Raw genomic sequence first — 12,452 nt, 5'->3', positions numbered from 1 at the left:
CCAAGTCATCCCAACTCAGCTGTTCGGCGTCCGGGCCTACCGCTTTCAATGTGCAGCCTATGACTGGCCCTTTTGTGCCAGACAGGAACAATGGGCCGAACATTGCATCAAGATTAGTCATTGTGGCGGGAATGAGAAGTAAATTGAGGCTGTACTTATTTGCGTTTTGAGATGGCCAAATACTGAAGTTGACGCACCCAGATAAATGTTCATAGCCAGGGCGGGCGGTTAGGGCAGTTCTAAATAGTTCTCGTATATCTCCTGGCCATCAGAAGAATGTCGCGAGTTTTCGGTTGCGACACCTCAAAGAGAAGGAGGATTTCGTTTAGACGGAAAGTTCCCATTGTGTGCAGCTTATGAGCGCCTCAGTCAATCAAAGAAACCCAGCGTTCGGGCGCATCCGGAAAGTGCATTCATCGTCCACTCTCACCGCTGACAGGTAATTACCTCTTAGATAAACGTAGAACGAGCAGCCAAGACACAAGCAAAGTTCTTCACGGGGGTTTGTGGTCTTAGATCTCCCTATGATTTCATTTGTCGAGTGGTGTTCTTCTTCATGCCATCATACTGGTGGTGAGGATCTCATTCGCTTGCCCTAAAGGTCCAAATGTCCATGCAAGAGTTGCAGATACTACAGACCTTGGATATAATCCTTGCCAATGAGGCAAGGAGGCATTCTGGCAGGCGCTCCGTTATCTGCGCCTATGCCTTGTAAACGATTAGTTGAAAGATCACTCTGCACGTGGTCAGTAGGTACTGAGTATAATTCTGGAGGAAGGATGAATTTTGCGGTGCCAGAATGCTCCAATGGGCGGCTAATGCGTGGTGAGACCTAAGAGCCAAGGCCGTGCATGAACTGAAATGCAGGTTTGATGCACACCGTGAACATGGGGTTTGACTTGCTGATCGCACAAAGAGCTGATTCCTTGTTCCGAGTCAGTGAGGGGCTGCGACGCCAGTGTTGGAGGGCACAGTGCGTGGCTCGAGCATCACCGCGGCCTTACTCGCCTCTGGGGCGAGAGGATATGATGTAATGTGCTGCTGGCCAAACCGGATGAATTCAGAAATTTCGCGCTAGACTCGTAGGGGTATTTGCTCAGTGACAGTTCCCCGCGGGAGAGACCCGGCAACGCGTCCAAATCCAGTAACCGAGAACACATTCTACACAAAAGTCCATTGGAGGGAAAATCTTGTGAGCCAAAGAATGAAGCGAAAGGGGCAGACTCGGCAACTGCGAATGTGCGGAAGGATTCAAGGAAAGGAATTTCGGGCGGGACCGCTGAGGACCTTGCGGGAGCCCAGTGGAGCTCAGCCCTATAGGGCGTTCCATGTGCCCGTTGCCAGCATCTCACTCTTGGCACCATCAAATCTTGTCCTGCTGTTCATATCCACGAGTCTGCGGTTCGGAATCGGATGCGTCGCGGGAACTCGAGTTCTGGTCATACAGAGCATCCGACGAAGAGCCGCTGTTTTGTCTGTGACATGTAAACCACGTACTGAAGCGCTCGTCTTGAGATAGCCCTCAAAGTGGACCAGACAGCACAAAAACAAATTCTCCACTCAGCTTCCACTCAATGGTCATCAGTCTGGACGCTGACTCGGCAATGTGGCAGTTTGCCCCCACTAGGCTGACAGCGTCCGGCCAGTTCCTGTCGACTAGACCCTCCTTGACGCCTTGAAAGCCCCGAAAGCGCGCGCATTTATCTAGACCTCTACCCACCTCTACCCCAAGGTCCCCAGACAGACATCTATAAGACCTACACCATCGGATCAGCATCATCGACCATGAGCAGCAGTTCAGCCCAGTCCTCTCCTCCTCCGCAATCATGGCTACCTTCAACGCCTCCGACGTGAACCTCCACACGGCGAGCAAGGAGGACGTGCTCTGCTACTATGCCATCTCGGACAACGAGTACAACGGCCATCTGGGCGCGCGGATCTCCTCCATCTTCGTGATCCTCTTCGTCTCAACCGCCTTCACCTTCTTCCCCGTGGTCTCCAAGAGCCTCCCCAGCTGGAAGATCCCGCACAACGTCTACATCTTCGCCCGCTACTTCGGCACGGGCGTCATCCTGGCCACCGCGTTCATCCACCTGCTGGATCCGGCCTACAAGCGCATCGGCCCCAAGACCTGCGTCGGGGTCTCCGGCTACTGGGGCGAGTACTCGTGGTGCGCGGCCATCGTGCTGACGGCCGTCGTGCTGATCTTCCTCCTCGACCTGGCCGCCGAGGTCTACGTAGAGCACAAGTACGGCATCGAGCGCGACGAGTCGGCCACCAACGCCTTCATCGCCCAGGAGCCCTGCCCGTCCCTGCACGGCACCCACGACGGCGACCCGGAAGGCCGCCGCCGCATCCCTGACGGAGAAAAACCCGTCCCTGCAACCTCCACCAACTCCGCCGACGCGGACGCAGACGCAGACGCCACCGAGCGGTCCTTCCGGCAGCAGATCGCCGCCTTCCTGATCCTGGAGTTCGGGATCATCTTCCACTCGGTCATCATCGGGCTGAACCTGGGCGTGACGGGGTCCGAATTCGCCACCCTCTACCCTGTGCTCGTCTTCCACCAGTCCTTCGAGGGTCTGGGCATCGGCGCTCGGCTGTCGGCGATCCCCTTCGCCAAGCACTCCAAGCTGCCCTATCTCCTCTGTCTGGCCTACGGGCTGACCACCCCCATCTCCATCGCGATCGGGCTGGGGCTGCGCACGACCTACAACCCCAACTCCAAGGAGTCGCTGATCATCCAGGGGGTCTTCAACGCCGTGTCCGCGGGCATCCTGATCTACAGTGCGCTGGTGGAGCTGCTGGCCCGCGACTTCCTGTTCGATCCCTGCCGCACGCGCCGGCGGTCCAAGTTGTTGTATATGGTGGGATGTACGTTGCTGGGGGCGGGGATCATGGCGCTGGTTGGGAAGTGGGCGTGAGTGTGGCGGTTGTGTCCGTTGTGATTATGGTAGATGAGGGAGACTGTGGATTAGTGGGAGACGCTTGTGTATATAAAAGTTGCTAGGTACTTTAGGCGATGGAATAATCCGGGGTAATCTGTTGAAAGGAATTGCATCTCTCGTGGTTGAATCCTCGTTTTTTTCCCCCGCTAGCCTCTGTCGAGCTGCTGTGACCGGCTCTGCCGGGTAAATGTTTACCAGTAACCAGGCAGGCATCCAGCGCGGCTGCGACCGGGGCAAAACTGAAGCACAATGCAAGGATGATAACAATTGGTGTCGTGATTCGTCTACTCCTTTCCAACCATCACTATCCGGAGCAATGATGAAGGGGCCATGAGGTCATAGCGAGTACTACTAAGTCTCGTCGTGAGATCTCCAAGCGGACGCAAGAGTATTCTTCGGCAAATTGCAACAGAGCCAGGTACGGTACATGGCGTTAGGGAAACAAAGTCTTCAAACTCAGTGTCAAATCCAATCATAAAGCATAAGCTGCATTAATATATATCATGGTATAATAGAATATACACAACCACGGGCGCCCTTCTTCTCATCCGGTATAGTATAAACAAAACACGCGCGACGCCTGATGATCCGGTCATCAATTGTCATACCCCTTTGTAATGAGATTGTGGAACATTAGGGGGGATAATCTATCCGCATGGCGGCGATGAGTTTATCGTGTCTAGCAGCAGCACTCGCAGCATTCGAAGCAGCAAAGACCGGCGCAGCTGGGTTTTGTTAGTTGGCTTCTTGTTGTGGGATGAATGGGATGGGAGACAGGAACGTACACTCCACAGCAGACGTCTTCGCCCTCACCACCACCACGGAGGCTCATTTGCATCTGTTCGGGCTGGTTCTGTTGGTTGGCGAGGTGGTTAGCTTGAGCTTGGGGATTTGGGTGGCGGGCGAAGGACACATACGGGCTGGCCGGTGACGACCCGCTCGGTGACAGGGGCCTCAGGGCCGGAGGGCTGCTGCATGGTCACGGTGTTGGCATCCCAGGTGGGCTGCTGGGTGGGAGCAGACTCCTTGTTGGACGATTTGAACCAGTTGAACATGGTGAAGATGTGATGAGTGGATGCAGGTGAGTGTGAGTGGGGAAGAGGAGGGCGTGACGGCAGTAAGGATTATTATATTGTTGTGGTGGTAGATAGTCGGGTATCGGCAATTCTGGGAAGAAAAGAAAAGAGAAACAAAACCCACCCAAGCGGTGGAATCCACCGGTTATTTATCTCTTGAAAGTCAATCCGGGGTCCAATGGCCAGGACCCAGTGCGCAGCATCAGCCCTACAGAGCAGGCGTCAGCGAAGACCAAGCGATTCGCTATGACTTCATCGTCGTTGGGGCGGGAGAGGACTGCTTAGGATGATCTATCATCCATGCGGTCTATTGCTGTGCTGGCTGGGGGAAAACTGAGGGAGAATGATGTGAGTGTTTCTATTCTGGACAGGGACGTCCAGGGGCGCTTGACGTCAGAGGAGCCAGCCCGGTAAATTGCGAAGGGATGGAGGGTTGAGGGTTGTTGCGGTGAGCGTGCGCGGGGCCGATGCGGGCGTGGCAATATGGGTTAGACAGCCATCAGCCACCGAAGCGAAGCATGCAAGACAGGGGCTGTGGCCGAGGCAGTGTTGTGCACCAAGCAGAGCGAGTGCAGAAAGTGTTAGGCAGCCTCGTTTCGGGCCCCACCCATTATTGCCAAATTTGGCGCCAGTCATTTCCCCCTCAAGCTTTGGTCAAGCTTTGCTTGGAAGCTTGGCCAATCAACGACCGCTCTTGGACCCAGCGGCACTAGGCGGGCTGAAGAAGGATCATTCTGGCTGTTAGACCGCTGTGCTTGACGCTGCAGAGGATCATGATAATACGAGTACGTGTTTCCACTGGGGCTGATGACGGGTGATAGTTCAGCAGTGCTTTGGCGCAAGACTCAGTTTGTGTACACCTGGCTCATTTTTGCAATCGCTTTCCCCCAACTGTGGATGGATTGGCTCTCTACGATGACTGTCGGATCGTGTGTCAATTGGCGGGGTCCGCGGACTCCGAGACAGAAAGAATCCTCCACATTATCGGCGCTAAATGGTAGGTTGAGGTGATTGTGGCACCTGGAGGCTGGTTGGCACTGCAGCAGTGCAGCGTTGCTGAATTGGGATCGCATTTAGGGCTCCAAAGTCAGTGGCTTAGCCCCTGGCCCCCATTTACACTGCCTCGGAAATACTAGTCTGTCTGCACGGGTTCGGTGGTGAGTGTTGGGCGGTCGGAACTTCGGAAGTCCAAAGCTTCGCCTCGAACATTCCCCCATTAGGGTGAGTCAAAGCCATGAACAAGGGACTGGATCGTTCACGTAGGAGAAAAATTGTTTGTCAATTGTGAGGCTGACGCGAGTAGGGACGCAAACTATTTGCAAGTCTGACTGTTCTGCGTAATGAATGACAAGCACATAGACCATCCGATCCCTACATGCTCTTTACCCGTATTTTCACCTCGCAGCTACCACGGGTTGCCCCTATACGCATTTTCTTACCTGAGAGGGAAGGAGCAATCGCAGTATCTACACACTGCAATTGGCCCCCATTTCCCGAGCCATCAGCTGCTGCTTCTCTGACACCGCTTGTCTCGAGCCCCTACAACATCCCGCGCCACGTGCACATCTCTTCGTCCGCTTGTCAGCACACCGAGCCAGCGCACAAGAGATGATCTTCCAGATAACCACCCCGGTAGTACAAACCACCAACCCCGCGACCATTCCCAACAACGCAGGGACCATCGCCGGAATGATCAGACGCCAGAAGTTGGGGTTGGACCGGTGGTGGTGCACGTAGGCATTCATCGACGGGCCAGCCACGGCAAACGGGGACTTGCCCACGTCGTTGTGGTGGTGGCGTCCCTCCCCATCAGTCGAAACGACCATGTTGTAGGGACGGATGCAGGGGCTGTCGCCGCACGATACGTGGGCCTCCGACTTCTCATTCAAGGTCTTATGCAGGGCATTCTTCTGCTCCTTGCACCAGGACTTGTACTTGCCCACCAGCATCTTCCAGTACTGGGCGTGCCACACCTTGTTGCCGTGGCCATGAGACGCATGGTAGTCAAGGAGTGGCTCGATGATGATCTGGGAGATAGAGAGGTCGTCTTCGTCGGCGTCGCGGGACAAGCGAACGTGGATCACGCTTGCGGTGGCGGGGTGACCGGTGGAATCAAAAAATTTGACCTCCACGAAGTACATGTCGCCCACCTCGGAGTCGACCCTCGCTGGGAGATATTTGATGTCCACCCCGTAGGTCAGGAGAACGGTTTCGATGGTGTCGCTGTCAATATTGCCATTGAGGTGCATCTGGGCTGGAAGTTGCATGGGGAACCCGGCAGGGAAGACGCTGACGTTGTTGACCAGAAGGGCATTGTGTTCGGTTCGGAGGTTCATTGCCTAGGGACAATTTCAGCATTTGATTTGGGTCTCCCAAGATAAAGGTAATCTGGAGTCTATACCACAAAGGGTGTTGAGGTTATATTGTCAACGGGGCCTTTGTCGCCCTCTGGAGAGCATTGTAGACATGGCAAATGGACATCATGTCCGGTCGCAGTGGGAAAAGAGACGCGAGAATTGAGTGCGTTGGACAGTTGCTTCTGCGAGGAGTCTCCAGTATCCGGGACAGGTGAGGCCAAAGAGCACACCAACCAGATACCGGGGAAGAGGAAAGCGCGAAGGTGCATGGGGGAAAGAGACAAATCAATATACAGTGTTGAAGGTCTGAAACAGTGAACGAGCGACGTGGGGTTAATGCCAGACTTGTATGTACGGAGCGAAGTTGTCAGTGGATATTCTCATCAAATCATGAAAACAAGACTCGAACTAGCGAGATTAAAAGATATCAATCTCTTGGTCTGGGCTGTCATACAGTGATCAAGGGTGCAGAATTGCAGATACAGTAGACGGGAAAGGGTGGATATGGCTGTAAGGTAATAGGCAGCCATGTAACAAGTCCAGCCCTATAAGGGGAGAGCCTCCTGAGACGGTCCGTTTCCGCGGACCCCGAAGGGCAACGGTAGGGCTGACCGCGTCACCGCACCATTATCTGTCGTTTCTGACTCCTCTGCATGATAAATCTTCCACGCTGAAAAGAGATGCTTTCATAGATATCCCGTACGGGAGCCCCACGGAACACTGCTAAATGCTTGAATAGACTGTTGCAGTGGTCTCAATCTTGAAGATCGATCCCGTTGGCAGGCCCAGCATTTCGCCCGGAACACTTCCGACGCCCGACCCATAGTTGGCCCCATCGTGAAAAAGTCGCATGACTACGTTTCTAGTCCTGTCCGGTGGTCCTGCAAAGGTAAAAACGATCTGATCAAGGAAGACGCGTGGTAGTCAACGTGTCTAGAAGCTTGGAGACTCCGACCACGGTTCCAAACCTGTATTCACAGGCGCTAGCTAAAGTGATCCGACTTTATGAGCAAGCAGCCTAGCATACAGCTTACTATGCCTTAGTGCACTTGCTGTAACACCTTGACCCAGATGAATCTGTGGATTGAGGTATAATCCAGTGTCAATTGTGCGATCCTACAGCGACAATAAGTCGATGGGCCTCTGCTGAGCTCGTACGAAGAAATCTTAACCCAAACTTTAAGAATTGGATACCCAGTCAGAGCAGTGAGACTTGGGATATGCAGAGTCTGGTCAGGGAATACCGTTCGACCCTTCATCGTGATCGAACTGTGAATTGATCTCCAACCTTCCTGTGGCTGGTACGCCTTGAAACAAGACAGCTCCCTGTGTCACATATTGAATATTAGCGCATTATATGAAAAGGGACTAGCTTAGGCAGCAAGCTCACATAGGTGATCCGTGCTTTTTGGCTAGCTATCATCTTTGTCGGCTAGCATAACCTCAGGATGGGGATATGTCTTAGGACGGGAAACTAAGACAGAATGTCTTAGACCGCGCAATTTGAGGCCAGCTCACTATTTGCCAATTTCATCTCCGTAGCAAAGTGTCTCTTTCCGACTTGAAATGCTACACCCTCATCCCTCAACTCCTTAGACCAGAACTAGATCGATGTGGCTAGCTGTGTTCACAAGAAGGGACAATGAGAATGCACCAAGTGATATTTGACGTAAGCAAGAGGATGGCACTCAATGAGACAGTGAGTAGTGCTAATCTCTATTTCCTCATGAGTCTGTGAGGTGATGCTTAGCCAGTACATAAAGATGACATCTTTAGACACTACTCTACTTGAACCATGCTCTCTGCCGCCGCAAGAAGCCGAAAGTGTTTCATAAATCATTACCTTTAATCCTTGTTAAGAAGTGAAAATAGCTGCATAAGCCAGGCGGAAGCGATTTTCAGTGACGGTGATAGGAACAGAATATGAATACATCGTACCGGTGAATGTACATCCACAGCGTTGCAGCAAATTGCCGTTCCGCGCTGTTCCACGCCACAGCGCTCCATGCTAGGCTCCTACGAAACTGAGACATCGACGATGCAATGTAACCTCAACCTTGTGACAGGAAACTGCGTCGGTGCTCTTCAAATCGAGGTGGACTCCCGTGGGCTGGCTGGTATCATGGCCGGCCATGGACACGGCTTGATGTGCTCGGAGTCTCGAGAATCTAATACAGTTGGTTGCCATCTGGTCGAGTAGCAGAGCATTGTTGGCGCCTAGAGTCAGGAGGCAGCAAATCGCCCGCTTGTCAATCTTTTGGGCGTAACGGTCGTTCAATGCCTGTCACCGTCTGATGCCTAGGGCATCTCATGACTCCACAATGAGATTTTACTCTGGAGCAGGCTCCTTCAGTGTCTTTTCGTATTCATTAGCGTATTAAGGGAAGCACTAGCCAGAATAGTAGCTCAAACTGGCAAAGTTATGCTGCATCGCTAGGTGAGTCATCTCTTATGGTTTGCATCGATAGCGAAAGGCTCAAGGCATCAATTTGATGTGTTTTTGTGCCCTGGACATGGAGTTAAGCAGCCCAAGGAAGTCAAACGCGCGCCTCTCTTATCTGAGCGCCTTGATATTTTTCCAGGTACTTCTCTTGCTGTGTGCCATTTGAGCAAGATCTTGACTGGCAAGCGAGGAGAACTATCTGTCAAGCAAACAGCCACTGCATGTAGTCTTCGATTTGAACTCATCCTGCGACTCCTGTTTGGGTATCGTAGGCCAGTCGCCCCCGGAGCTGTGTGCTACTGCCACACCATTCGGTTGCACATCTGCTAGAAATCTGCTGACTGTGACACGGTGCAACATACTCATGCTCAGAGATGGATTATGGCTTATTGATAAGTCTTGTGAGGTGATGTTGTATATGCTTCTTATGTGTTGAGTTTACCATAACTTAACACATTGACATGACGCCAGTGAGCCCTGCGTTTAGAAAGCCTCTAGGAACTTGCAAACTCGATATACCATTCTATTCTATCGGCATGAACATCGAACCTCGACAACTCCTATATTACCGACATTTGCCTTCCTCTCCAGCTCTGTGGTTCTACTTCGCCTGCCGCCCCTTCTCAGGATTCGCCAAAATCTCCGCCTTCCACCGCGGATCCTCCGACTCCTTCACGGGCGCCCAACCTAGTTGAATCTTCCAAACCAAACGATCAGCACACTTGTACACATCAATGCAATCACGACGGAAGTACAAAGACGCACCTGCATAACCTTCTGATCCCAATCCTTGGTGAAGCTCTTCACCTTCCCGTCGCTGATCTCGAAGATGGCCGCCGCGCTCCACTGCGCCCGCTTGGGGGGATCGGACCTCTCAATCCCCTTGTACGGCGCCCCGGCATGCGACCCCTCGGCGGTGTACCGCAGGAGGACGTGACCGTCCTTGGCCCAGGCCTGGTCGTACCGCACGATGTGCAGGTCGTTGACCGACTTCATGACGGTGGCGTGAGAGTTGGCGTAGTCCATCGGGGTCGAGCAGCCCGGGAAGGTGGACGGGCTCCAGAACCAGCTGTCTGGGTGGCAGAGGTGGCGGACGGACTCGGCGCCGCGGTTCTCGGTCGGGGAGTAGGCGATGGCCATGTATTGTTTTGCGGTGGTGATGTTGCGCTGGAGTGTGGGTGTTGGGTGATTATGGTTAGTTGGGCTCTTGCACGGTGTTGTTGTGCTGGATTGTGTTGCTTGTGAGGATCGGAGACGAATGGGCGGGACTATACCTCTTCTTCGGGGGTTTGCGAGGCGGAGATTATGGTTGGCGGTGCTTGAGCGCTTGGAGACATGGTGGTTGTCTTGGAATGTACCTCAATTGTTGAGAGGTTGGGCAGGGACGAGTCAGGAGATGTGAGGTTTTGTCCGCAATCATAGAACGGGGCGGGAGGTCCCGGAGTCATTATGACGTGCATGATGGTATCTCGACGACAGGTTTGTTGAACCACAATACTTCCATGTGAGCCAATGATGGCTTATCAATATCAGGTTCTGTACTATCTTGGCCGTTTCGCTATCCGGTTCTTGTAGCTTGCGACTTGACTGTGGAGTCGAGGGGTCCCTGGTCCTCGTGCCGAGTTGAGCATGTCGATGCTTGTTCACATAATGCTGCAGTCTATAATGAAAAGTGCCTTGTTTATCGACCTCTATTATCGTAAAACTAAGGTCATACCCCACTGACTCAGTCGTTAACTGTCAAACGGCGGGGAGAATGGAAAATGTGGGGGCTTTGCCGGGCAGCCTCGCGGCATCAACCTACCTAACATCTTTATCATCCATCTTTAACACAATTCCACATGGAAGTCCTGGAATTAGATTTAGAGCTTAGCTGAGAATAGCTGTCTTGCGGATCTGCCTACTATATCAAGCGCTGTGCTGCCGATTGATTCATTCTTTCAGTCGTTCATGCTTCTATTGTGTTTCGTATGTGTAGTGTCGAAACAGGCCTGCGCACACTAAACCACTTTCAGTAGTGCGGGGTAATGGTCCCTGAAAGCCCAAACAAACAACACAACTCCGAATTTCCAACCGACTTTTTGTACGTATCCTCGCTAGTGCTCCGGTAACTTAACGGAATGTTGGCTGACTTGTTGCAACCACTCCGAAATGAGCTTGGAGCTTTGATGAGGAAGAAGCCGCACCACTCGCCCCCCCAGTAGATCAATTGCATGCCTCCAGCGGATTCTTCTCTCAGGCTCACTTTGGACTTCCCCTACGGATCATGTGGTTGTCTCTATGACGACTCTGGGGATCGCTTTCAGCGTATCAAAAGTCGCCATGCGCATACTGTGTACACACAGCAAGCCAAGGGACAAATAAGATTCCAGCATTAGGGCACGGGTGATATGGCACAGAGACAAGCCTTGCGCCCGGCCGGACTGCCAGCAAAGAAGGACTATCGAGGCTAGCAGGGGCATGGCAAACGCTCCACGTCTTCAGAAGCCCCTTTTTCGTAAGCAAACCTCTTTCTGATACACAGCTCATCTGGATTATGTATGGTCAAGATGATGAGAAGCCACCGCATGCCCGAACAAAAGACCGCAACTTCCTCCCTGGCTTGGCAGAGGTAGCCGTGCCCGGTTGATCATTTACAACTGCGGCCTCTGTGGCTGTTGCACCCAAAAGAAAGATCGGAAATGAGATTCCCCGTAGGAGCAGAACGCATGATCGGAGACGATGCAGGGAGTCATACCATCTCCGATGACCCCTCCATGCATTACGTTAGTGCAGATCATCGGCGGTAATACTAATACCGGTGAGCGCAAGCATGCTCCTGCCCCGCAACTTTCCTCCATCAACAAACATCGCACCATCACCACCACAACTAGCACATCCAACAGCTACTACACAAGAACCATGGCGCCTCGGAAAGCTCTCTTCGTCATTGACATCCAGAAAGAGCTGGCCGTCGATCCCACAACCCGAGTCCCGCATGCGGACCGAGTCATCGCGTCCGCCGAGGGAACCCTCAACGCCGTCCGCTCGGTCATCGATTCCTACCGCGAGAAGAACCAACCATCCCCATGGGCGATCTACTTCATTCAGCACGAGGAGACCTCTGCGAGTGGGACACTGCTGAGAGGCAGCGAGCCCTGGGAACTGGTGTTCACCCCGCGGGTAGATGTGGAGGAGGAAACCGTGGTCGCGAAGAAGACTGGTCAGTATCTGATGACTTGCGGAGCTTGATGGCACTGATGCTGACATCCGGATACTAATTCCAGGCAACACGTTCGAGTCGAATCCGACCCTCTCAACGCACCTCCGCAATGCCGACATCAACGAGATAGTGGCCGTGGGTCTGCAAAGTGAAAAGTGCGTCGAAGCGACCTGCAAGGGGGCGTTGGCGGCGGGGTTCCGCGTGACTCTCCTTGCTGGTGCGCACTCAACGTACGACTCGGATGGGAAGACTGCGACAGAGCTCGAGCGCGAGGTGGAGCGGCGTCTGTCGACTCGTGGGGCTCGTGTCTTGCGATGGGAAGAGGCGGCTTCGCAGTGGGTTCAGGAGCAGCATAAATAGATTGTCTGTGAGCCTGAGTTACTTTGGCATTGTTTTCCAACATTCTCTACTAGTTTGGAGTCTTGA

General features: G+C 53.2%; 6 protein-coding genes across 6 annotated transcripts; 2 read left to right on the top strand and 4 right to left on the bottom strand.

Annotated features, from left to right (window-relative positions):
- The first annotated feature begins 1,676 nt into the window (after positions 1–1,676).
- Positions 1,677–3,052, top strand: zrfA (high-affinity Zn(2+) transporter ZRT1). Its single transcript, XM_025635301.1, has one exon. The coding sequence runs from the start codon at positions 1,827–1,829 to the stop codon at positions 2,922–2,924; it is 1,098 nt and encodes a 365-aa protein (XP_025491317.1). The 5' UTR covers positions 1,677–1,826; the 3' UTR covers positions 2,925–3,052.
- Positions 3,053–3,787: 735 nt separating this feature from the next.
- Positions 3,788–4,018, bottom strand: BO82DRAFT_354855 (uncharacterized protein). The gene has a single exon (XM_025635300.1). It carries the CDS (start codon positions 4,001–4,003, stop codon positions 3,821–3,823), a length of 183 nt encoding a protein of 60 aa, XP_025491316.1. The 5' UTR covers positions 4,004–4,018; the 3' UTR covers positions 3,788–3,820.
- Positions 4,019–5,123: 1,105 nt separating this feature from the next.
- BO82DRAFT_354854 (uncharacterized protein) lies at positions 5,124–7,044 on the bottom strand. The gene is made up of 2 exons (XM_025635299.1): positions 6,426–7,044; positions 5,124–6,363 (listed from the first exon to the last, which is right to left on the bottom strand). The coding sequence occupies exons 1-2, from the start codon at positions 6,648–6,650 to the stop codon at positions 5,491–5,493; spliced, it is 1,098 nt and encodes a 365-aa protein (XP_025491315.1). The 5' UTR covers positions 6,651–7,044; the 3' UTR covers positions 5,124–5,490.
- Positions 7,045–9,383: 2,339 nt separating this feature from the next.
- Positions 9,384–10,191, bottom strand: BO82DRAFT_354852 (uncharacterized protein). The gene is made up of 2 exons (XM_025635298.1): positions 9,590–10,191; positions 9,384–9,521 (listed from the first exon to the last, which is right to left on the bottom strand). The coding sequence occupies exons 1-2, from the start codon at positions 9,962–9,964 to the stop codon at positions 9,426–9,428; spliced, it is 471 nt and encodes a 156-aa protein (XP_025491314.1). The 5' UTR covers positions 9,965–10,191; the 3' UTR covers positions 9,384–9,425.
- On the bottom strand, positions 10,103–10,852 carry BO82DRAFT_95202 (uncharacterized protein). Its single transcript, XM_025641689.1, has 3 exons — positions 10,729–10,852; positions 10,629–10,674; positions 10,103–10,545 (listed from the first exon to the last, which is right to left on the bottom strand). The coding sequence occupies exons 2-3, from the start codon at positions 10,642–10,644 to the stop codon at positions 10,241–10,243; spliced, it is 321 nt and encodes a 106-aa protein (XP_025491313.1). The 5' UTR covers positions 10,645–10,674; positions 10,729–10,852; the 3' UTR covers positions 10,103–10,240.
- An 873-nt stretch (positions 10,853–11,725) lies between these two features.
- BO82DRAFT_284747 (Isochorismatase hydrolase) lies at positions 11,726–12,386 on the top strand (the record flags this gene model as incomplete). Its single annotated transcript, XM_025631467.1, has 2 exons — positions 11,726–12,026; positions 12,091–12,386. The coding sequence occupies 2 exons, from the start codon at positions 11,726–11,728 to the stop codon at positions 12,384–12,386; spliced, it is 597 nt and encodes a 198-aa protein (XP_025491312.1).
- Between the last annotated feature and the right edge of the window lie 66 nt (positions 12,387–12,452).

Source organism: Aspergillus uvarum (assembly GCF_003184745.1).
Source record: "Aspergillus uvarum CBS 121591 unplaced genomic scaffold BO82scaffold_31, whole genome shotgun sequence".
Classification (NCBI taxonomy): Eukaryota; Fungi; Ascomycota; class Eurotiomycetes; order Eurotiales; family Aspergillaceae; genus Aspergillus; species Aspergillus uvarum.
This window is presented reverse-complemented; position numbering and strand designations above follow the sequence as displayed.